The following is a 25,840-nucleotide window of genomic DNA, read 5'->3' on the forward strand; positions in this document are numbered from 1 at the left end:
GAAGTACCGGATAGGGGACAAAGAGCTCTATCCCACAGATGGATTTGCACGGAAAAGGTTCTTCCGGATGGAACTTATAAGGCAAAGGCCAGGCTTGTGGCAAGGGGATTTGAAGAAAACTTAGAAGATCAGGATTTAAGGGTAGATTCACCCACAGCAGGAAAGGTTATTTTAACAATCTTCTTGGCTCTATTAGCCACAAAGGCATGGGAATGCAAATCTATAGATATAAAAGCTGCCTTTTTGCAGGGGCATCAGCTCCAGAGAGACATTTTTCTCCGTCCTCCTAAAGAAGCAGCTAACACAGAAGGGGTACTCTGGAAGTTGAACAAATGTGTATAGGGATTAAATGATGCATCTAGAGTCTGGTATTTTTCGGTAAGGCAGGTTTTGTTAAAGTTAGGCTGTTGCCAGTTGAAAGCAGATCCTGCAATGTTTTACTGGCACTATAAAGGAAATCTTTCTGGCATTTTTATGATGCATGTCGATGATTTTTTGTGGGGTGGGACTAGTGATTTTGAAGCTATTGTTATCTCTGGTTTGAGGAAAGAATTCAGGGTTGGAAGTCAGGCTTCTGGTGCATTTAAATATATTGGACTGGAAATTGGGCTGACTAAGTTGGGGGCAACTTTACGTCAGCAATCTTATTTGGAAAGCATCACCCCAATAGCAATTAGTCGTGGCCGAGTTTCACAAAAAGGCGCAATGGTTTCAAAGATAGAAAAAGAGCAACTGCAAAGTTTAATTGGGCAACTGAACTGGTTAGGTAGACAGACTAGACTGGACGTGAGTTTTGATGTCTTAGAGTTGAGTACAAAAATGAATGATCCCACAGTGGAAGACATAATAATAAGAGCAAATAAAGCGTTGGCTAAACTAAAAATGCAGGAGTGTGTTTTGAAGTTCCTGGTTTTAGGTGACCTTAGGCACTTGAAACTCATAGTTTATAGTGATGCGTCCTACGTAAATTTATGTGATGGGGTTTCAAGTGCAGGAGGTTTTATAATTTTCCTTTTGGGGAACAATGGTAAATGTTGCCTGCTTGTGTGGGAAACAAAGAAAATAAGGAGAGTGGTAAAAAGCACTTTGGCTGCTGAGACGTTAAGCCTTGTAGAGGCGGTGGATATGGCCTTTTATATAAGTATGATAGTGACAGAAATTTTGGGATTAGGGGATTTGGGTAATATACCTATTGACTGTCACATTGACAATAAATCCCTGTGGGAAAATGCGCAGTCTACAAAAAGTGTCAATGAAAAGAGGTTATGGATAGACATCGCAAGTTTGAAGCAGATGTTGGACAGAGGGGAAATAACAAAAATTAAATGGGTTGACAGGAGCTATCAACTGTCACACTGTTTTACCAAAAGAGGGGCAAGTTCACAGAAGCTTTTGGATATTGTTAATGAAGGGCGCTTGTCTCTGTGACTGTTTTTTTCTTCTTTCTCGTCCCCCCCCAAAAAGGGGGGAAATCATGTATGTGTTTTTGAGTTTCTTGAAATTTTGTTTTCACCTAATTATTTTTTTTCTCCAAGGAAGGGGAGACTGTTAAGTAATGGGTTAAGAGACATTGCAATTATATGTCTCATTTATGTTAAGTATCCATTAATTGACACTGATATGTAAAGGGACTTCAGGTGGCCTCTGCCAGGTGGTGTATAGTGAGAGATTTGTGCAAAGTCTGTTGGAAGGAAATAAATGTGTGTTTGTGAAAAAGGAACAGAACGTTGGACTCTTCATATCACAGCAACTAAAACGTTTCACACAGATGACCTTTAATTGTTTTGAGTGAGCAAACATGTAACTTTGCTAGGATTTCATGTTTCTCAGTGGAGGAGGTTGTCACTGACTACACGCACATCGCTTTGCAGTTGTTGCATGTCAATTTTGTGATATACCCGATCAAAAGTCCCCATGTCACTGCACATTTTTCCTCTTCAAATAACAGTCTAATTCCCTTTTTAATTCCTCCACCAGGCTCCCAGCTCATTCTAGACCTCAAAAGCTCACTGCGTGAAAAAGAATTATAGTATTGCTTTTGCTTCTTTTGCAAACCACTTCAAATCTATGCACTTTTGTTTGCAATCCTTTCGTTAGTGGGAACTGTTTCTCCCTATCTACACCGTCCAGATCCGTCATGATTTTGAATGCCTCGATCAAATCTGCCCTTGGTTGCCTTTTCCCCAATAGAAAACAGCCCGAATTTTTCCAATCTACCTTCACACTGAAGTTCCTTATTCCTTGATCATTCTTATGACCATTCGGACTTCTGGTGACAGCGGGCGGGAGGCAGCTGCACACTAGAGGGCTCCCACTCGGGAATAGGACTTTCGGAGTTTTAACGCCTAGTCCCGGGGGGCAACAGAGGCTGAAAAGGCTGGATGAAGGCACAGGGAGGAGAAATGTCCAAGTTTGGGAGAAAAACGACCGTGAACAAGGAGGTTCACGGAAGTCTGCCGGGGAGTGAAAAAGTCAGCGCAGGAACTGTAAGGAAAGCAGAGGCTGCAGTACCGGGGGTGGGGGGGGGGGGGGGGGGGGGGCGTCGCTCACAGCAGAAGAAATGACCACGGTGATGGTTTTTGTGAAATACAGTTCACAAAACACATGGAAGCGATGAAGAAGGAAATGGAGCGGTATTGAAAGTGCTGGTGGAGGAGGCGATGTCAAGCGGAGGTGCAGGAGCAAGGTGAGACACTGAAGGAAGTGGAAGAGGCATTATCGCAGCACAGTGATCGACTCATCTCGATGGGGAAGGAGTTGCGGAAGGTGACAGAGACCAACAAGGGTCTGCGAGCCAAAATGGAAGACCTGGAAAACAGATCCAGGCGACAGAATCTGAGGATTGTGGGTCTGTTCGAAGGGGTGGAAGGCTGACGGAGTATTTTGCCACGATGTTGGCGAAGCTATTGGAGGGGGACGATCCCTCCCGATATGAACTGGATCGGGCTCATCGGTCATGGAGGCCTATACCAAAGGCGAGTGAGCCGTCAAGATTAGAAACTCTGTGTTTCCGTAGGTATAGCATGAAGGAGAAAGTCCTGTGCTGGGCAAAGCAGAAGTAGGTGGTGCAGTGAGCTGGAGCTGGTATACGCATATACCAGGACTTTACGGTGGAGCTGGCAAGGAGGCGATCTGCCTTCAGCCTAGTGAAGAAAGAACTGTACATCAGCAGGTACAGTGCGGCATAGTATATCCAGCTAAGTTGAGGGTGACCTACAAATCCAAGGACTTTTATTTTGGGACGGTGGAAGCAGCGGAGGAGTTTGCGAAGGCAGAAGGACTGTGGCAGAATTGCGAAAGGGTCGTGTCCCGATGTAGCCTCATGTAACTTTATTTTTTCACAGCGTGTTGGTGTATGTACTAAATGAGTCGATGTTGCATATATTTGGACAAGGCAAGAGATGGGACTTTCATTTGCAATGATGGTTCTTTGGGGCTTGGGTGTGTGTGCGGGGGTTGTGCGCCAAAGGAGATTACTTGGTTTTCCTGGGACCGGGCAAGGAGGAAGGAGACTAGGGCAGGGGCCTCCAGGCTGGCCAGTTTAAGCCGGCCAGTGAACGGGAGTGAGGTAGGGGGAGAGGCTGCAGCCATCGGAGCCTGGTAGAACAGGTTTTGGTGAGTCTAGCCGGGGTGAAAAGTTGGGGGAAGGAACCGAGGTTGGGGGAGGAGTTTACAAGAGGAAGTGGAGGGGTGGAGTCTGGGAGGGGGGGAGCTACAATTCATGGGTGTCATTCACAGTACTCTTTCGGGGATTGGATGGCATTGAATATTAGGGGCGGGAGGTTGGGGGGTGGACTGTATATGTCAATGGTGACCACAGGCGATTCCTGATTCCGTTTTCTTTTTTCCTTTTTTTTTCCCCTTGGGAGGGTTTGTTTTATTTGATGCTTATATTGTCAGGTGGGTCGTTGTTTGGGGGTGGTGGGAGGATTGACATTGTATTCATTACCGTTTACTGTTTGTTGGTGGGTGTAAATTCTGAAGAAAATGTGAAATAGGGCAGCACGGTAGCATTGTGGTTAGCACAATTGCTTCACAGCTCTAGGGTCCCAGGTTCGATTCCGGCTTGGGTCACTGTCTGTGCGGAGTCTGCACATCCTCCCCGTGTGTGCGTGGGTTTCCTCCGGGTGCTCCGGTTTCCTCCCACAGTCCAAAGATGTGCAGGTTAGGTGGATTGGCCTTGATAAATTGCCCTTAGTGTCCAAAATTGCCCTTAGTGTTGGGTGGGGTTACTGGGTTATGGGGATAGGGTGGAGGTGTTGACCTTGGGTAGGGTGCTCTTTCCAAGAGCCGGTGCAGACTTGATGGGCCGAAAGGCCTCCTTCTGCACTGTAAATTCTACGAAATTCTATGAAAGGGCTTCCACTTCCTTGACATCCAACTGGTGTGTGACCAAAGCCTTTGTGAATACAAGGTCACTGCCTTGTATTTTCCTGTGGGTTTTCACTGCTTTTACTGGGAGCCCAATGATCAGATTTGAGCCCAGCTGTTTTTGAGGGATAGCAATGGCAGGAGGTATGACTCGTCTGGGACAAAGGGTACACCCTCAGGAGGTGAGGTGGCAGATGATACGAGTGTGGAGGCCACAAACAGCCACTGAGACTTGCAACAACGAGGCTCATGCGTCAATGTGTGCACTGGTCAAGCAGGCAATTTGATTGCTCAAGATGCAGTCTTGATGCCTGGACCAGTCGGGGAGAACCCTAAGTACAGCCCCAGATGGTGTCCTGCATCACAGTGGTCTGCCGTGCTCTGCAAAACCTGGCACTGCAGTCGGGGGAGCAGCTGAACCAGGAGGAGTTGGAGGAACACCACATCTCCTTGGATGAGGCAGATGTCAAGGAGGACAGCGATGGGCAACCCGCGGTGGAGGAGGAGGAAGGACCTCGGGTGATGGCTAGGACTCACAAGGGGCGCAGGGTCAGGACGCCCTCATTGACTCTTGGTTTGGTGATGACCAGGGCCAGGATGTGAAGACGTCACCCAACTTGGAGTCTCGCTTTTTCTCACTACTGTGGGGCCTCTGGGAGGTCATTGACATATTCGCTCCATTCATGGACAGGGTGCTAAAGCAATTGACCAGCCGCTGCAGGAGAATGATGATGACTTGCTGTAAGTACAGAGCGATTCTTATCATAATCTGTGCGAAATTATGAGGGGCTTAGACAGAGTGGATAGTCAGAGACTTTTTCCCAGGGTAGAGGGGTCAATTACTAGGGGCATAGGTTTAAGGTGCAAGGGGCAAGATTTAGAGGTGATGTACGAGGCAAGATTTTTACACAGAGGATAGTGGGTGCCTGGAACTCGCTGCCAGAGGTGGTGGAGGAAGCAGGGGCGATAGTGACGTTTAAGGGACATCTTGACAAATACATGAATAGGATGGGAATAGAGGCAAAAGGACCCCGGAAGTGTAGAAGATTTTAGTTTAGACAGGCAGCATGGTCGGCGCAGGCTTGGAGGGCCGAAGGACCTGTTCCTGTGTTGTACTTTTCTTTGTTCTTTGTTCGTTGTTGTTCATGCCTGACAAAGAGCTGAACATAACCTGCCACTGAATGGGGTGATCTCAGGGTCCATAGAGGCAGAATAACATATCGCATCTGCTACTGTGTCCTCCGGTCAGGTGTCCTGGTGTGTTTCATCATCTCTTGATGAAGTGGACAGACACTCACACGTATTCAGCCAATGGCATCCTCATAACTAAAGAATGCTGGTACACCTGAGAAGCAAGAGCATTGGTCTTGGTGGGGGTGGGGGGTAACCTTCCATGGATGAGTGTTAGGGGAGTGGAACTGGGGGCCTGTGCCAGGAGTGATGTGGCATTGCTATGTTATCAGTGTGGGAGATGGAATCAGTTGCACAAGCTGAACCTGGCTCGGTTGGTGGAGCAGATGCAGGCGGATTTTAAGAGGTGGGATGTGCTGCCATTGTCACTAGCAGGACAGGTGCAGACAGTAAAAATGATGTTGTTGCCAAGGTTTCTGTTTGTATTTCAGAACCTCCCAATCTTGGTCCGCAAGTTGTTTTTTTAAGAAGGTCAGTGTGTTGATCTGTGGATTTTTGTGGGCAGGGAAGGCCTCGCGGGTTAGAAGGGCTTTCTTGGAGCAGGGGCAAGGTGGAGGGGGGCAGCTGGCACTGGGGAATATGGTGAACTACTGCCCGGTGGTGAATATTGCTATGGTTAGGAAGTGGGTGTGGGGGAGGGATTGCCGTGGGGAGTAATGGAGGCAGCATCATGTAGGGGAACATGCTTAATGGCTCTGTTGTTGGCCGCTCTACCATTCTCGCCGGCCAGGTACACCCTGAACCCTGTGGTGCTGTCAACCCGAAGGGTGTTGGGGCAGTGGAGGCAGCATATGGGGCTGGAGGGTGCCTCGGTGTGGGCACCAATCAGCGATAACTATAGGTTTGCACCAGTGGGGCTGGACACGAGGTTTCGGGGTGGCAACAGGCAGGGATTGAGCACTTTGGCGATCTCTGTTTACAGGGGGCAAATGTGCAAAGTTGGAACCGCTGGAGGAGGATTATGAGTTGCCCAGGGGGAATGACTTTAGGCACCTGCAGATTCTGGACTTTGTAAGGAAAGAGGTGCCGTCCTTTCCTGGGCTGCTGCCCCTGGGGTTGCAGGATAAGGTGCTGTCGAGGGACGAAATAGGGAAGGGGAAGGCGTCAGATGTCCATAAGGAGTTGATGCAATGGGAAGAAGCCCTGGTGGGGGGCATTAAGTGCAAGTGGGAGGGGAGATGGGGGCCGAGACGTGGGCAGAGGCCTTGTGAGGGTGAACGCATCCTCGTCATGTGCAAGGTTAAGCCTCATCCCGTTCAAAGTGGTACATAGGGCGTATATGAGAGTGGCGAGGATGAGTAGGTTCTTTGAGGGATAGAGCATAGGTGTGGGCGGTACATGGGGGGGGGGGGGGGGGGGCGCGAATCACATCCACATGTTCTGGGCGTGGCCAAGTTTGAGGGGGTTCTGGCAGGGGTTCTCGGACGTGATGTCCGAGTGCTGGGTGTGGAGGTGGTCCTGAGTCCAGAGGTGGCGATATTGGGGAGTCAGAAGACCTGGGAGTCCAGGGGGTGACAGAGGCCGGCAATTTGACTTTTGTCTCCATGACAGCCCGGAGACGGATTTTGCTCGGGCGGAGGGACTCGGAATCACTGAAAGCGGGGGTGTGGGTGAGTGACCTGGCAGAATTCCTGAAGTTGGGGAAGGTCAAGTTCGCCTTGAGCTGGTTGGCGGATGGGTTCACCCGGAGGCAGAAGCTGTTTATTGATTTCTTTAAGGAGGTTTCAGAGGTCAGCAGGGGAGAGGGGGGAGAGTGTAAGTGGGTTAAAATGGGGAAGGCGGGATGTAAGGGGAGGGTGGCCTCAGTGGGTGCAGGGGGGGAGTGAGTTTGGTTGTTCTTCTGATTCTGTTTGTATATCTGAAAATGCCTTGAATAAAATATATATTTTTTAAAGTGAGGGAGATGGGAGAGACATAGCACTGTCATTCTCACACTGCATAGGGAGGAAGTGCCAAGTTTCCGCCGCACGGTAGCACAGTGGATAGCACTATGTCTTCTCAGCGCCAGGGTCACTGGTTCGATTCCCAGCTTGGGTCACTGTCTGTGCGGAGTCTGCATGTTCTCCCCGTGTTTGCGTGGGTTTCCTCCGGGTGCTCCGGTTTCCTCCCACAAGTCCTGAAAGACATGCTCTCAGGTAATTTGGACATTCTGAATTCTCCCTCTGTGTACCCGAACAGGCGCCAGAATGTGGCGATTATGGGCTTTTCACAGTAACCTTATTGCAGTGTTAATGTAAACCTACTTGTGACTATAAAGATTATAAAATAAAAGTTTGCAGAGGTGTTTGCAGAGCATGGTGCCGTGATATGATAGCGTGAAGGCTCTTTATGGGTGGTCAAAGTGATTTTTAATGCTAGCTAGTTATTACAATGGTTTTTTTTCTCTAAAGTTCCTAGGTTCACCTGTGCCCACTAGGTGCCTATCATATCTTAGTCTTCCTCACTCTCACTCTCCCACTCCAAGTGTATGCACAAGATACACAGCTGAGGTTAAGGCAGTCTGTTGACTTCCATGCCTGTTTCCTGAGATGACCTTGGTGGGCGTCCCCTGGGGGCCGGGTTACTGAATGTGATCCGAGTTTTCGAGAAGCAGGCGTTGGTTGGGTTAGTGATCTTCTTGGATGCAGAGAAAGCTTTTGACAGGGTGGATTAGAAATACTTAATTTATATGTTGTGAAGATTTGGGCTGGTGAGGAATATGTTAAGGCCTTTGACGGCAGTGCTCACGAATGAACATAGACCATTCAGTGCAGAAGGAGGCCATTCGGCCCATCGAGTCTGCACTGACCCACTTAAGCCCTCACTTCCACCCTATCCCCGTAACCCAATAACCCCTCCTAACCTTTTTGGTCACTAAGGGCAATTTAGCATGGCCAATCCACCTAACCTGCACGTCTTTGGACTGTGGGGGCAAACCGGAGCACCCGGAGGAAATCCACACATACACGGGGAGAAAGTGCTAGATCCTTCCCCCACGGGGAAGAACGTGCAGACTCCGCACAGACAGTGGCCCAGCGGGAAATCGAACCTGGGACCCTGGCCCTGTGAAGCCACAGTGCTATCCACGTGTGGTACCGTGCTGCCCAAAGGGGTTATAGATCTGAGAATTTTGGTCTTCTGAGATGGACTAGGCAGGGTTGTCTCCTGTCCTTTTTGATGTTCACACTAACATTAGAGCCTTAGGCAAGATACCTTGATATCTGAGCTGTGCTGTGGGGGAAGCAGCATGAGATTATACTTTATGCTGCCGATGTGCTGCTGTCGAAGCCAGATGTTTCATTTCCCGTTATCATTGACGTGGTAGATAGATCTAGCACCTTCTCCAGTTATAAGATTATTTTACAAAGCCAGAAGCTCCCACCGTCTTGCTAATTTTCCTTTTAGTTGGTCTCCATCGGGGTTCACTTATCTGGGTGTTGCAATTACCCTCTTTTTTTATACAATTGTTATGCAATGCTCCCAGCATTGGAAGCAATTCAGGGCCACAGATCTGCACATTCCTTGGCAACAGGACCCGTGATCACAGAACCTTTCATTTCTCCTTTGTTATTTACTATCACCCCTGCATTGTCTTCGAAGTAGAGGAAGACTCTGTCTTTTCTCTGTTGTGCTTTCCACTGCCACATCATTACTGCTGGATGCACTCCCTGTTACTCTTTATCCAGCTTTTTTCCTGAGCTCTGGTTTACCTTTCTTCACAATTGCAATGACTGGGTGGCATGGACAAGCTGGGCCAAAGGGCCTGTTTCCATACTATAAATATCTATTACTGTGTCGCCAACACCAGCAGCTGGTAGCCTGTTCAAATGTCCCTTGATCCCTTTGACAGAGACGATGTACAGGTTCTTGGCACCCGTGTTATATGGGGCCAATTTTCCTCAGTTAATTGCATCTGTGAGATGGGACTTGACTCGTTGGCCCTCCCTGCCAGTATCATGGCTGGGTCGTGTTGTGTTGGGTGCTCTGCTACATAGACAAACCAACACGGTTGTGAATGGTACAACTCAGTTTTATTACTAACAATATTAACATCTGTAAACTGGTTGCTGTGGTTCGTTCATTACCCTCTTACCTGTGGACCTAGCCCTAACACTATCTTGGAGAAGCACTCAGCACATGGTGAATGTCTGAGTGGCTTGCTGTGAGCTCTGTGCCCTGAGCTGTCTCCTGCTGGAATGAGCCGGAAGTGTCGTGTTCCCCGTTTTATAGTGTATATGCTCTTGCCTGTGATTGGCTGTGATGTTGTTTGTGTATTCATTGGTCCGTTGATCTGTCCACCAGTGTGTATGTATGTTTGCACCATGATGTTTATCTGAATATCATGACATCCCCCCTTTTTTTACAAGAATATGTGCCTATGTGGTAATAAATATAGATGTGTACTGAGTGCAGCTGAATGTGTGTGTGCATTATCTACAACATGTACATGAGGCTAAACTATATACAGAGGAAGGTGTCAGGTGCAACATAGCAACGAGGTTGTACCATAAACAAAACACGTGTAAACATTAAGCATCAAAATGAACTCCTGTAATGACAAAAAGAGAAACATATTAACATTGTGGCATAATACGCCAGTGAGTTCAATGTTCAAACAGGCTCATAAGTCCAGCCTAGTAGATGGGCGACGAATTCGGGTTGACCGCCTCAAGGGTGGGTCAGGATCTACCGGCTGAGGAATGGGCCTGGCCACAGGCGACAGAGGAATGGGTATGGTGGCAGGAAGTTCCACGAAGTCAAACAACAGGAGGGCGTGGCACCGGTGTATGATCACGTAGCGAGCGCGGAAGCGGGCGAAGAGCCCGGCGATTGGGCCTGTGAATGGAGCCATCAGGCATGTGAACCAGGAACGAGCGGGGAGCCACGCGTCGGAGAACTTCGGCAGTTGCCGACCAGCCACCCTCTGGTAGATGGATGCGGACATTGTCCCCAGGCACCAGGGCAGGAAGATCAGTTGCCCGAGTGTCATGTGCCACCTTCTGCTGAGCACGCTGCTGTCGCATCCTTTGCAGTACTGGAGCATAGTTGGGTGTAGGGACCAGAATGGCTGGCACAGTGGTCCTGAGGGCACGACCCATCAACAGCTGGGCTGGTGAGAGGCCAGTGGCTAGTGGGGCCGAGTGATAGGCCAGCAGGGCTAAGCAGAAATCCGATCCAGCATCAGCAGCCTTGCAGAGGAGCCGCTTGACGATGTGAATGCCCTTTTCTGCCTTGCCATTTGACTGGGGGTGCAGAGGGCTGGACGTCACGTGTGTGAAGCCATACGAAGCAGCAAAAGAAGACTATTCTTGGCTTGCAAAACAGGGCCCATTGTCCGACATGACAGTAAGCGCAATGCCATGGCGAACAAAGGTCTCTTTGCATTCCCTTATGACAGCGGAGGATGTCAAATCGTGCAGGCGTATGACCTCTGGATAATTCGAAACGTAATCTATGATGATGACGTAGTCCCTGCCAAGCGCATGAAAAAGGTCCACACCCACCTTCGCCCAGGGGGACGTCGCCAACTCATGGGGCTGAAGCGTCTCAGGGGGGTTGCGCTGGCTGAAACCTTTGGCAGGTGGGGCAGTTGAGCACCATGTTGGCAATGTCATCGCTGATGCCCGGCCAGTATACAGCTTCTTGGGCCCTCCATCTGCACTTCTCAACCCCCAGATGGCCTTCGTGTAGTTGGTCGAGGACCAGCTTGTGCATGCTGTGTGGAATCACAATCCGGTCCAGCTTTAGGAGGACACCGTCAATGACGGTCAAGTCGTCCCGGACATTGTAGAATTGTGGGCACTGTCCTTTGAGCCACCCTCCCGTCATGTGGCACATCACACGTTGTAGAAGGGGGTCAGTCGCAGTCTCCCGGCGAATACGGGCCAGACTTGAATCATCAGCTGGCAGATTTGCCGATGTGAAGGCCACCTGCGCTTCGACCTGACAGACGAACCCCCCCGATTTGGGCGGTGTGCTCACTGCTCTGGATAGGGCATCTGCAATGATGAGGTCCTTTCCTGGGTGTAGACCAGTTGGACATCGTACCTCCAGAGCTTGAGTAGGATGCACTGGAGGCGAGTGGTCATCTCGTTCAGGTCCTTATGTATGATGCTGATCAGGGGGCGATGGTCGGTTTCCACTGTAAACTGGGGGAGACCATACACGTAGTCATGGAACTTGTCTATGCCGGTTAACAAACCCAGGCACTCCTTCTCGATCTGCGCATAGCGCTGTTCTGTGGGGGTCATAGTCCGCGAGGCATAGGCGACCGGGGCCCATGATGCAGTGTCATCCCATTGCAGGAGTACTGCCCCAATGCCAGACTGGCTGGCATCAGTCGAGATCTTCGTATCACGAGAGGTGTCGAAGAACGCCAATACCGGGGCTGTGGTGAGCTTAATTTTGAGCTCCTCCCATTCCTTCTGGTGTGCGGGCAGCCACTGGAACTCCGTGGACTTCTTTGCTAGGTGGCGAAGAGCCGTTGTGTGGGAGGCAAGGTTGGGAATGAACTTCCCCAGGAAGTTGACCATGCCTAGAAAGCGTAGCACTGCTTTCTTGTCTGCCGGCTGCGGCATGGCTGTAATGGCGCTCACCTTGTCTGCATCCGGACGCACTCCTGACCGGGATATGTGGTCCCCCAGAAACTTTAGCTCAGTTTGGCCGAAAGAACACTTGGCTCGGTTGAGGCGCAGGCCGTGTTCCCGTATCCGCGCAAAGACACGCTGGAGACGACTGATGTGCTCCTGTGGTGTGGTGGACCAGATGATGACGTTGTAAACATAGACGCGCACCCCTGCGATGCCGTCTATCATCTGTTCCATGATCCTGTGAAATACCTCGGATGCCGAGACGATGCCAAACGGCATTCTGTTATAGCAGAACCTGCCGAAAGGGGTGTTGAAGGTGCACAGCTTCCTGCTGGACTGATCCAGTTGGATCTGCCAGAAACCCTTCAAGGCATCAAGCTTTGTGAAAATTTTAGCCCCCCATCTCGCTCGTGATCTCTTCCAGTTTGGGTATGGGGTAGTGTTCCCTCATGATGTTGTTGTTCAGGTCTTTTGGGTCGATGCAGATCCGGAGTTTGCCCGAGGGCTTCTTAACGCACACCATGGAGCTGACCCATGGCGTGGGCTCCGTGACCAGGGATAGCACCCCTTGGTCCTGGAGATCCTGCAGCTGCTGCTTGAGGTGGTCTTTGAGTGGCGCTGGGACCCTGCGAGGTGCATGAATGACCGGGGTGGCATCCCGTTTGGGCCGTATTCTGTAGGTATAGGGCAGTGTGCCCATGCCCTCGAATGCCTCCTGAGTGTGGGCCAGGAGCGAGTGGAGCTGTGCCCTAAATTCCGCATCCGGGAAGTCTGACGTGCCTTCTGGAGACAGAGCGTGTACCCGCTGAACGAGGTGGAGAACCTTGCATGCCTGTGCGCCTAGCAGGGAGTCCTTCGATGATCCAACTATCTCGAAGGAGAGTGTGGCCGTGTATGTATTGTGTGTCACGTGGAGCTGGCAAGATCCCATGGCCGGGATAACGTTTCCGTTGTAGTCGACCATCTTACAACGGGATGGCCGAATTGGTGGTCTGACCTTCAAGGCGTAGAAGGCTGACCATGCTATTAGGTTGGCGGAGGCACCAGTGTCCAAACGGAATGTTATTGGTGATCGGTTGACCGTTAGGGTGGCACACCATTCATCACCCGGATTGACACTGTTCACTGGCAGCGGCTGGTGGATCCTGCTTGGAGACACCCGGTTCCTGTCAATGACCGCAACGTGGGAGGCTTCCCGGTCGTCTGTATCGGCGGTCTGTATATCGTCCGGGTATGATTCAGAGTACGGAGGCTGAATGGTCCGCACGTCCTTGCGAGGCTGTCGGAATTGGGGAGCGTTGGCAGGTTGAGCTGCTCAACAGCAGGCAGCGTAGTGGCCCATCTTGCCACAGCGGAGGCATTGTCGGTTCTTTGCCAGACATTGCCGCTTTAAATGTGCGGATCCACAGTTGCCACACGTCGTGACGTCATGGCGTTCGTTGCACCATCGGGCATGCGCAGTTCAGTCCTGCATAGAGTGCGCCTGCGCGTCACGTCCCTCTGCGTCAACGTCTCTTTTGGCGCTTACAAGCGTGGGAGGCCGCGGAAAGCGCGTGAAATGGCTGCCCTCGTCCGGGCCGCGAGCCGGGAGGAACTCGATCGCCTGGGCCCACTCGGCCTCGTAGGACCCCTGCCTTGCCGATTCAGCCGCGTAGGACCCCTGCCGTACCGATTCGGCCGCCTGGAATTGGGAATAGTGGCTGGTCGTGTTTTGATGGAGGACGCAGGCTTCGATGGCGGTGGCTAGGGTGAGGCTTTTAATTTTGAGGAGCTGCTGGTGTAGGGTGCCCGAGGTGACCCCAAAAACAATCTGGTCCCGAATCATGGAATCGGAGGTGGCCTCCTAACCGCAGGACTGCGCGAGGATACGGAGGTGTGTCAGGAAAGATTGAAAAGGCTCATCCTTACCCTGCAGGCGCTGCTGGAAGAGGTACCTCTCGAAACTCTCATTTACCTCGACGCTGAAGTGTTGCTCGAGTTTGAGAAGGACCGTCTTGGACTTCGTCTTGTCCTCACCTTCCGTGAACACCAGGGAGTTGTAGATGTGGATGGCGTGTTGCCCTGCCATGGAGCGGAGGGCGATTTTCCTGGCGTCCGAAGCATTCTCCCTTTCTGTGGTTTCTAGGAAGAACTGGAAGCACTGTTTAAACAGCTTCCAATTGACACCGAGGTTTGCAGCGATTTGGAGCGGCTGCGGCGGGCTGGTGGTGTCCATGGCGCAGGATGGCGGATTCCTTAAGATGCATGGGTAGGTCTCACAGTTACTGGGTTCCAATCCTAGTACTATGTCGTGTTGGGTGCTCTGCTACATAGACGAACCAACACGGTTGCGGATGGTACAACTCAGTTTTATTACTAACAATATTAACATCTGTAAACTGGTTGCTGTGGTTCATTCATTACCCTCTAACCTGTGGACCTAGCCCTAACACTATCTTGGAGAAGCACTCAGCACATGATGAATGTCTGAGTGGCTTGCTGTGAGCTCTGTGCCCTGAGCTGTCTCCTGCTGGAATGAGCCGGAAGTGTCATGTTCCCCGTTTTATAGTGTGTATGCTCTTGCCTGTGATTGGCTGTGATGTTGTGTGCGTATTGATTGGTCCGTTGATCTGTCCATCAGTGTGTGTGTATGTTTGCACCATGATGTTTATCTGAATATCATGACAGGTAGGATTGGATTGGTTAAGATTAATGTGTTGCCTAAATTGCTGTATCCCTTGAAGACATTGCCATTCTTGTTGTCTGCTAGTTTTTAAGGAGATTAATGGAACGATTAGCAATTTGAATTGGTGTTTGGAGCAAGCAATGTGATGGATTAAGGGCTCGCCCTGTTCACTCTGCTCACTGGCTTTGTAACTTTAAAGGTGGGATAACATTTTTTTAAAAGAAGCCTTCTCCAACGTTCACCAAGCTGCAGCTCCCAGGTTCCAAGGGGAATCTGTGGGGTCCCAAATATTATATTAAACCAATTAGCATCTCATCTTAGGTTTATAAGGGTCTGGGTTAGAAAGGATCCTACCTCAATTTGGCTCGATATTGTAGCAGATCAGTCGACTTTCCCTCTGCAGGTCCAGTTATTTTCTGGGACCTACAGGTCAGGTTCTGCTATGTGCGAAAAACCTAATATTATTAATACTGTCAGAGCATGGAAGGTGGTCCATCAACTAGAAGGGAGATCTGAACTGACTTCCGCTCTTTCTCCCATCCAGGGCAGCCTAGACATCCCACCAGGTCTTTTGGACCATGGAATCGATACTTGGAGAGATAGAGGCATTTGTAGGGTGGGAGATATGTTCAGTGGTGCTTCCTTGTCATTCTTTGAGAAGCTATGTCAACAATTTGACATTCCGAGATTCTCCTTTTTAAATGTCCACAACTTGGAGACTTTATCCTTAACAAGACAACTATGCGTCTCAACATTTCTATTTCCGTGCAGGAGGCGAAAGAGGCTGGAATTCTGGCCTTTGCGTCCCTGGTAGCCCGGCGAAGGATTCTCCTTCAGTGGAAAGATACGAGGCCCCCAAGCATGGAATCCTGGATCAGCGATATGGCAGGGTTCATTAAATTGGAGAGGGTGAAATTCGCCTTGAGAGGGTCGGTACAAGGGTTCTTTAGGTGGTGGCAACCGTTCTTAGACTTCCTGGCAGAACGATAGACATTGGTCAATGGCAGCAGCAGCTCGGGGGGGGGGGGGGGGGTGGTTTACTTTATTTTTGTTTATGTTATTTACACTAGAAGGGTCTGAGGGGGTGTACACACCTGTTGTCTTAAGTCGGGGTGTTAATGTTAATTTATTATTGAGGGGTTTGGGGGTTGCTTTTTTAGATTGTGTTTTGTACTTAACCCTGTTGGGTTCTTTTTTCTTTCTCATTTTGTTATTGATATTTTAGAAAACCTTTAATAAAAATTCTTTTTTTTTTTAAATTTTAAAAACATTTCTATTTCCCCTGCAGAAAAATCCTGATTTCCTGTTGAGCCTAACCAATTAATTAGTAAGCTTTATGATATCTTGTGTTCTAGATCCTGTGTTATGACATTGGGTACCTCACAGTCTTGGGAAAGACCAATATTGATGAGGAAACACGTGATAGCATATGGGATTATGTCAATAATATTTTGGTATGTAGCAGAATGTTGAAGACTTAGTTCAAGACACTGCACCACTTGCATATCACATTGTGTTTGAGACACAGGTTTGATCCTGCTATATGCCTATGTGCCTAAAGTGCCTGGTTGTTGAGTGTGATTATATACACTGCGTATGGACCTTTGTCAAGATTCAATCCCATTAGTCTGGTGTAATTAAGGAGCTTGAGCAGATATTTGAAAAGGCTTTAGAATTTGATCCTTCGCTCTTAATTCTGGGTCTTCCAGACAGAAGAATTACTGATGTTAATGGAAAAAGACTGTATAACATCCTAAATTTTGCAGCTCGTAAAAATATCCTTTGCTTCTGCATCAGCATTGAAGTATACTTCAATTCAAAACTGGCATAAAATAGTCACACAGTATATTCCTATGGAATTTCTGATGTCTGTGACCCGTTCTAAGTCTGACACATTCTGTAACCTGCGGGACCCCTATCTCAAACTTATAGGCTCTGCTTTGTCTGACCTGTTTCTGCAAGGTTTCCCATGAGCCATATTGCAAGTTGCGACCTCACTATACATAAAGGTGTGCAGCGCGGTATATTATCCTATCTTGTTCATATGACCTTATCCACTTTCTCCCCCTCATTTTCTGATTGATCGGGTGTTAAAATTGGAGACATTAGTTCTTAAGGACCATTGTTCTGAATTTATCCTGTCTTGCTTGTTCTTACGTGTGCAGAAATATTTGTTCTGTCCTGTACTCCTTGTCCTTTAAAGATTTTATTGTTAGTGGTAAAAAGTTATAAACTCTAATAAAAAATATATTTTTAAAAATGTATATCATTTGTAAAGAACTAACTGGATAGTCTGCTCATCCCCTTCTATAAAGAACTAACTGGATAGTCTGCTCATCCCCTTCTATCTACATTATATGTATGTTAAATTATTAATTCTCGAGTTTGAAAGAGTTCCATCAAAACTTTAATTACAAAATTGACCTCACACCATTTGAACTGATGCTTCAACTGAATGCATTACACAACCAGTAAGTTCACCTGTTTTAGGTGTAAAATTGCCAGCACAAAATACGGAACTGTTATATATATTAATGATTTGGTTGAGAATGTAGGAGACATGGTTAGTAAGTTTTCAGATGATACCAAGATTGGTGGCATAGTGGATAGTGAAGGTGGTTATATAAGATTGCAACAGGATCTTGACCAATTGGGCCAGTGGGCCAATGAATGACAGATGGAGTTTAATTTGGATAAATGTGAGGTGATGCATTTCAGTAAATCAAATCAGGGCAGGACCTACTCAGTTAATGGTAGGGAGTTTGGGAGAGTTACAGAAGAAAGAGATCTAAGGGTACAGGTTCATAGCTCCTTGAAGGTGGAGTCGCAGGTGGACAGGGTGGTGAAGAAGGCATTCAACATGCTAGGTTTTATTGATCAGAATATGGAATACAGGAGTTGGGACGTCTTGTTGAAGTTGCACAAGACACTGGTAAGACTACACATGGAATACTGTGTTCAATTCTGGTCACCCTATTATAGGAAGGATATTGTGAAACTAGAAAGAGTGCAGAAGAGATTTACGAGGATGCTACCAGGACTTGGTGGTCTGAGTTATAAGGAGAGGCTGGAAAGGCTGGAATTTTTATCCTTGCGCGTAGAAGGCATAGGGGTGATCTTATTGAGATCTATAAAATAATGAGGAGCATAGATAAGGTAGATAGTCAGCATCTTTTCCCAAAGGTCAAGGAGTCTAGAACCAGAGGGAATAGGTTTAAGGTGAGAGGGGAGAGATACAGAAGAGACCAGAGGGGAATATTTTTCACACAGAGGGTGGTGAGCATCTGGAACGAGCTGCCAGGGGCAGTGGTAGAGGCAGGTACAATTTTTTCCTTTAAAAAGCAGTTAGACAGTTACATGGGCAGTATGGGTATAGAGAGGTATGGGCCAAATGCGGGCAAGTGGGACTAGCTTAGTGATAGAAACTGGGAGACATGGACAAGCTGGGCCGAAGGGCCTGTTTCCATGCTGTAAACAACTATGACTCTTATGCTGTCATGTCAAAAATAAATTTACATCCACACAAAATGTGTAGTACAACTGTACCATTTAATGCTACCACTACGATAGATAAATGTAAAAATTACAATTGAAAGATATATTTTGGATGCAGTTAAATTACACATCACCAAAAAGTTTCAAATGAGTACTAAACAAAATTGCCAAGAAAACTAATATATGCATTGTTAATAAAGAATGAACACCATAAGCTTTTATGAGTTAGCAACTATCAATATTGATTCAGTCAGCACATTAAATACAAACAGTCATTAACTTGGTCAATAGATTTGGCTACTTTAAGCAATGGTTTCCCAATTGCATTAAGCAGCAGGGACTGCTATTTATTGAAATCTGCTCAGCCTGAAGTACTCAACTCAATCATAATCATTAATTGTGTATACACCAGGGCCACACTATAATCTGAGATACTCCAAGACAAACAACTGCAATATTTTATTAAGGTTATCAATTGATATTGGATCCAGATTGTTCTCATTGTCCTCCATGCTGTGCCACACTTGAGGGAAAGGTGTAGGTATGAGGTGCAGAATGGGAACACCTACGGAACATAAAACAGTGAAAAATTACTTGACGTGTAGTTGGTTCATTCATTTCTTTTTTTTTAAATAAGGTCCTTTTAATCCGTCAGACAGTATGCCAAGCACAACATTCTAAAACGTTCTTGCATTTACATTGTAACACACTGAGCCAGAATTTGCTGCCAAAATAACAGTGATGCTTTAAGTTTCCAATTACTTGATCAAGAACGTAAACTTCCTGAGAAGCTTCCCTCACATGCTACCATGACCTCACAATCATTGGGAATCAGGAAGAAAACTCTGCTGGTGGGAGTCATACCTGGCATAAAGGAAGATGTGTGGTTGGAAGTCAATCATCTCAGCTCCAGGACATCATTGCAGGAGTTCCTCAGGGTAGTGTCCTAGGCCCAACCATCTTCAGCTGCTTCGTTAATGACCTCTCTTCATCATAAGGTCAGAAGTAGGGATGTTTGCAGATGACTGCACAATGTTCAGCACCATTCGCAACTCCTCAGATAATGAAACAGTCCATGTCCAAAGGCAGCAAGACCTGGACAATATCCAGGCTTGGCCAGACAAGTGGCAAGTTATATTCGTGCCACATAAGTGCCAAATTCCTACAAGAGAGGATTTAACCATCACCCCTTAACATTCAATGGCATTACCATTGTTGAACCCCCACAATCAACATCCTGGGGGTTACCATTGATCAGAAACTTAACTGAACTAGCCATATTAATACTGTGGCTACCAGGACTGGTAAAAGGCTAGAAATCCTACAGCGAGTAACTCACCTCATGACCCCCCAAAGCCTGTTCATCAACTACATGGCACAAGTCAGGAGTGTCATGGAATACTGTCCACTTGCCTGGATGAGTGCAGCTCCAACAGCGCTCAAGAAGCTCAACACCATCCAGGACAAAGCAGCCCGCTTGATTGCTCGCCCTCCACAAATATTCAAACCCTCCACCACCGATGAACAGTGACAGCTATGTATACCATGCACGACAGTAACTCACCAAGGCTCGTAAGGCAACATCTTCCAAACCCATGGCCACTACCATCTTGAAGGATAAGAGCAGCAGATACCTGGGAACCCCACCACCTGGAGGTTCCCCTCCAAGTCACTCACCACCCTGACTTGGAAATATATCGCAGTTCCTGCACTGTCGCTGGGGCAACATCCTGGAACTCCCACCCTAACAGCACAGTAAATGTACCTACACCTGCCAGAGCGGCATGGTAGCACAGTGGATATCACTGTTGCTTCACAGCTCCAGGGTCCCAGGTTCAATTCCCGGCTTGGGTCACTGTCTGTGTGGAGTCTGCACGTTCTCCTAGTGTCTGCCTGGGTTTCCTCCGGGTGCTCCGGTTTCCTCCCACCAGTCCCAAAAGACGTGCTGTTAGGTAATTTGGACATTCTGAATTCTCCCTCTGTGTACCCGAACAGGCACCAGAATGTGGCGACTTAGGGCTTTTCACAGTAACTAGTGTTATTGTAAGCCTACTTGTGACAATAAAGATTATTATTACTATAAGGACTGCAACGGTTCAAGAAGGCAGCTCACCACCACCTTTTTTAAAATAAATTTAGCGTACCCAATTCATTTTGGTTTCCAATTAAGGGGCAATTTAGCGTGGCCAATCCTCCTACCCTGCATATCTTTTGGGTTGTGGGGGCGAAACCCACGCAAACACGGGAGAATATGCAAACTCCACACGAACAGTGACCCAGAGCCGGGATCGAACCTGGGACTTCAGCGCCGTGAGGCAGCAGTGCTATCCACTGCGCCACCTGCTGCCCTACACCACCACCTTCTGAAGGGCAACTAGGGATGGGGAATAAATGCTGGCCTAACCAGCGACACCACATCTTGTGAATTAATAAAAAGACCAAGGGCGGGATTCTCCGACCCCCCGCTGGGTCGGAGAATCACCGGGGGCGGCGTGAATCCCGCCCCCGCTGACCGGCAAATTCTCCGGCACTGAAAGTTCAGCGGGGGCGGGCTTCATGCCGGTCGGCGGGCCCACCCCCCCCCCGGCGATTCTCCGGCCCATGATGGGCCGAAATCCCACTGCTGTCATGCCAGTCCCGCCAGCATGAATCAAACCACCTCCCTTACCGGTGGGATTGGCGGCGCGGGGGGGCTCCAGGGTCCTGGGGGGGGCGCAGGGCGATCTGGCCCCAGGGGGTACCCCAACGGTGGCCTGGCCCGCGGCCGGGGGCCCACCAATCCGCGGGCGGGCCTATGCCGTGGGGACATTCTTTTCCTTCCGCCTTGGCCATCGCCTCCGCGATGGCCGATGCGGAAGTGACATCCCCCCTGCGCATGCGCAGGGATGACGTCAGCAGCTGCTGACGCTCCTGCGCATGCGCGGACTTCCGCCGGCCGGCGGAGTCCCTTCTGCCCCAGCTGGCGTGGCGCCAAAGGCCTTTCCCGCCGGCCGGCCGCGCGCCAACCACTCCGGCGCAGGCCTAGACCCTCAAGGTGAGGGCTTGGCCCCTAAAGGTGCGGAGAAATCTGCATTTTGGGGCGGCCCGATGCCGGAGTTGTTCCCTCCACTCCATCCCGCCGGGACTCCCCGCCCCACCGGATAGGGGAGAATCCCGGCCCAAGTGTCTCGTGCCGTTTCTTGAAAATGCTTATAAATAAATAATCTTTTATTGTCACAAGTAGACTTACATTAACACTGAAATGAAGTTACTGTGAAAAGCCCCGACTCGCCACATTCCAGCATCTGTTCCGGTACACGGAAAGAGAATTCAGAATTCTCAGCTGGTACAGGAATTGAATCCGCGCTGCTGGCCTTATTCTGCATCACAAACCAGCTGTCTAGCCCACTGAGCTAACCAGCTTATCTTGTCTCTAACAATATCAGAGGGTGGCATTTAAGTAGAAAGCAGAGTGCTGAAGATAATGAGCTCAGGTGTTTTAAATGACGTGAGACAGCCACTGAGGCAACCACATCTGGGCACCATGGGAATCCTGTATTGCAAGGGAGTTAGCAATATATCAGATGGCTAATTTTAATGGCCACAATTGGTGCAGAAATAAAAGAAAGTCTTATATTTATATAGTGCTTTTCATGACCATTGGTCATCTCAAAGTAGATTAGAACCAATGAAGTACAATATTTTCAAGTGTATACTCTTCAAAAAAACTGAGTATGGTCAGTTTGTAACGCAGGAGCTATGACAGCCAATATGCGCACAACAAACACCCACCCACAGCTTTGTGATAATGACCAGAGAATCTGTTTCTTGTAATGTTGATTGAGGACTGTTCAGGACAATGGGGAGAACTCCCCTGCTCTTCTTCACACTGGAGTGTAAATGTTGATTTTTTTTTTCACTCAAGCCCTGGAGTGGAACTTGAACCTGGAAACTCGTGACTCCGAGCTATGGCTGTCACTATGTAAATTGATCGATGAACATAGCACTGTTGTTTCACAGCCCTCGGGTCCCAGGTTCGATTCCCGCTTGGGTCACTGTCTGTGTGGAGTCTGCACGTTCTCCCTGTGTCTGCCTGGGTTTCCTCCGGGTGCTCCGGTTTCCTCCCACCAGTCCCAAATGACGTGCTGTTAGGTAATTTGGACATTCTGAATTCTCCCTCTGTGTACCTGAACAGGTGCCGGAATTTGGCGACTAAGGGCGTTTCACAGTAACTTCATTGCAGTGTTAATGTAAGCCTACTTGTGACAATAAAGATTATATTTTAAAAAAACAAGTTTTAAGACACAAGTTGCTCTCTTACATAATAGTAATCCTTCAGCTGACTGTCATGGATTACAACATGGCAAAATTGAGTAATTCTGAAGGGCAACTAGGGACGGGCAATAACTGATGGCCGAACCGGCAACGCCCACACCTTGTGAATTAATTTTAAAAATGTCAAAGACCAAGTGTCTCGTGCCGTTTCTTGAAAATGCTAATCTTGTCTCGAGCAATGTCAGAGGGCGGCACTTAAGTAGAAATCAGAGCGCTGAAGATAATGAATAACCAGGAAAATACTTGTTGGCCAGACGTTGCCTGGAGTAGTTTGGTTACATCAGGATCATGAAGTAGGAATTTATTTTTCCATGTTATCTAATGTTTAATAGAAATGACAATTACCAGTGGAGTTATCGACAGCCATTTCAAGAGGAGATGTCTGGGGTCCTTCACACCTAGGAAAACACAATGAACTGAGGCATTTTCAGCCACAGATTTTGCTGGATTCCAGTTCTGAGCAAGCAGGGTGAAATATAATCCTAAGGCAATGTCATGTGAAAAACTGTCAAGCAGGAGACAAGCAAAGTCAGTCAGTGGGAACAGCATCTTTACCCAGCAGCCTGTCATGAGAATGGCGCTTTAAGAAATGTTTGGCTGCTCATATTACTGCAGTGATGTCAGAGAGTGGGTGGAGCTGGGCTGTCTGTCAGCTTTTTACTTTCGTTTTAGGCTGTTTGCTGCAGGGTGTGTTTTAGTTTCGTTTTCAGAGCTGGATAGCTGCAGTCACAGCCAGAAGGTGTATGAATCTCTCTCTGTAATCTAAAGACTGTAAATCGATCCTGGTGATTTAAAACTAATAACAGTAGTGACTTTATCCTGATGTGCTTCTGGTAAAAGGTGTTTTAAGTCTTTGGATGTTAAAAAGAAAGCTTAAAGGATTACTTGGTGTTGTATTTTTTGGGGGTTGTATTTGAATTGATGGTTGCTAAGATGTTCACTGTATGTTTTAAAAAGGTTAACTTGAGTTCATAGAATAAACATTGTTTTGTTTTAAAAAATACTTTTCCATTTCTGCTGTACCACATCTGTAGAGTGGGCCATGAGCTCCCCATACCACAATCTATTAAAAGTTGTGGGTCAGGTGAACTCCATGATACACTTTGGGGTTCTCTAAACCCTGGCCCATAACAAGCCAAAGAGGAAGAAAATATCTATCTCCTGGATTACTCGAAGCTGATAACCAACAGCAATATTAATATTTGTATTGTCCATAACAACTTCACAATTTGTTCTATATGTTGGACCTGGGCCAGAATGATACTACACATGATGGTGTGCAATTCTTCATTGTTCTCAAATAGTGGATAACAAGAAAGTACTACAAAGACTTACACAGAGGGATGGAAGAATTACTAATGTTGTCATGTTACCATGTTTTTTGCCTTCTCCAGCAAGGTCAATGACTGGCAGCACTGTTGCAAAGGTCAACTACTGGCTAATAATTAAGATGTTGTGCTGCGAAGCGATTGAAATGGGAAAGTTGAGTACATTGTGAGCAAGTAAGGCAGCACGGTAGTACAGTGGTTAGCAAGGTTGCTTCTCAGCACCAGGGTCCCAGGTTCGATTCCTGGCTTGGGTCACTGTCTGCGGAGTCTACACGTTCTCCCCGTGTCTACGTGGGTTTCCTCCGGGTGCTTCCGTTTCCTCTCACTGTCCAAACATGCTAAATTGCCCTTAGTATCCAAAAAGATTAGGTGCGGTTTCTGGGTTACGGGGATAGGGCGGAGGTGTGGGGCTTAAGTGGGGTGCTCTTTCCAAGGGCCGTTGCAGACTTGATGGGCTGAATGGCCTCCTTCTACACTGTAAATTCTATATTCTAAGTGCTTGGCTAAGTAGACAGGTCACTGAAAGTGGCAACACAGGTGGAGAAGGCAGTCAAGAAGGTAATCTTGCCTTCATCGGCCGTGGCATTGAATTTAAAAATTGGCAAGTCATGTTGCAGCTTTATAGAACCTCAGTTAGGGTGCACTTGGACTATAGTGTTCAATTCTGGTCGCTACACTACCAGAAGGATGTGGAGGCTTTGGAGAGGGTACAGAAGAGATTTACCAGGATGTTGCCTGTTATGGAGGGCATTAGCTATGAGGAGCGGTTGGTTTGTTCTCACTGGAACGACGGAGGTTGAGGGGCGACCTGATAGAAATCTACAAGATTATGAGGGGCATAGACATACAGTGTAGATAGTCAGAAGCTTTTTCCCAAGGTGGAAAAGTCAATTATAGGGGGTATAGGTTTAAGCTGCAAGGGGCAAGGTTTAAAGGAGATGTACAAGGCAGGTTTTTTACACAAAGGGTGGTGGGAGCCTGGAACTCGCTGCCGGGGGAGGTAGTGGAAGCAGATACAATAGTGACTTTTAAGGGGCGTCTTGACAAACACATGAATAGGATGGGAATAGAGGGAATAAACACAGAAAGAACATGCAAACTCCACACAGACAGCCACCCAAGGCACTGGTGATGTGAGGTAGCAGTGCTAACCACTGTGCTACCTTGCCGATCCAATCTCAGATTGAAACCTGCGATGGCAGAAGTGTGTTTTTCATATTCAGGGTGGCAGGTGGAAAGGGAAAATATGTTTTAACTGTGGACAGCAGGGAAAAGTGTTAATAGACATGAGTTAACAAGAGTTTGGAACTAGACCAGCTACATATTTACTGTGGCTACAAGAGCAGGTCAGCGGCTTGAAATTCTGCAGTGAGTGACTCACTTCTGATTCCCACTTGCCTGGTTGAATGCAGCTCTAACAACCATTCAGGAGAAAGCAGCCCACTAGATTGCCACCTTATCCATCATCTTAACATTCACCCCCTCCACTACAGATGCACAGTGGCACCAGTGTACACAATTTAAGAGATGCATTTCAGCAACTCACCAGATTTCCTTTGACAATATCTTCTTATCCCATGACCTCTGCCACCTAGAAGGACTAGGGCAGCAGGCGCATGGGAACACCACCACCTCCAAGTTCCCCTCTAAGTCACACACCATCCTGCCAAAACTATATCGCCGTTCCTTCACAATGGCCGAGTCAAAAACTTTGAACTCTCTTCCTAATAGAACTGTGGGTGTCCCAACATCACGTGCACTGCAGCAGCTCAAGGGCAATTAGGGAGAATTAATAAATGACATCCATATTCCGTGAAATAATTTTTTAAAAGAGGTGGAAGTGAGAGGGTATATTTTTAATGTTTCCAATTAAGGGGCAATTTAGCATGGACAATCCATCTACCCTG

The 25,840-nt window shown here is 48.0% G+C and overlaps 1 protein-coding gene across 1 annotated transcript in view; it reads right to left on the minus strand.

Moving 5' to 3' along the window:
- Positions 1-18,326: 18,326 nt before the first annotated feature.
- The window catches only part of qpct (glutaminyl-peptide cyclotransferase), a 40,292-nt gene continuing 32,778 nt past the window's right edge, over positions 18,327-25,840 (minus strand). The window contains exon 7 of the mRNA XM_072511834.1: positions 18,327-18,856. Within this exon, the coding sequence (XP_072367935.1) occupies positions 18,711-18,856 (146 nt within the window). The 3' untranslated portion in view covers positions 18,327-18,710. The remainder of the gene's footprint in view (positions 18,857-25,840) is intronic.

Source organism: Scyliorhinus torazame, chromosome 1, assembly GCF_047496885.1.
Source record: "Scyliorhinus torazame isolate Kashiwa2021f chromosome 1, sScyTor2.1, whole genome shotgun sequence".
Lineage (NCBI taxonomy): Eukaryota > Metazoa > Chordata > Chondrichthyes > Carcharhiniformes > Scyliorhinidae > Scyliorhinus > Scyliorhinus torazame.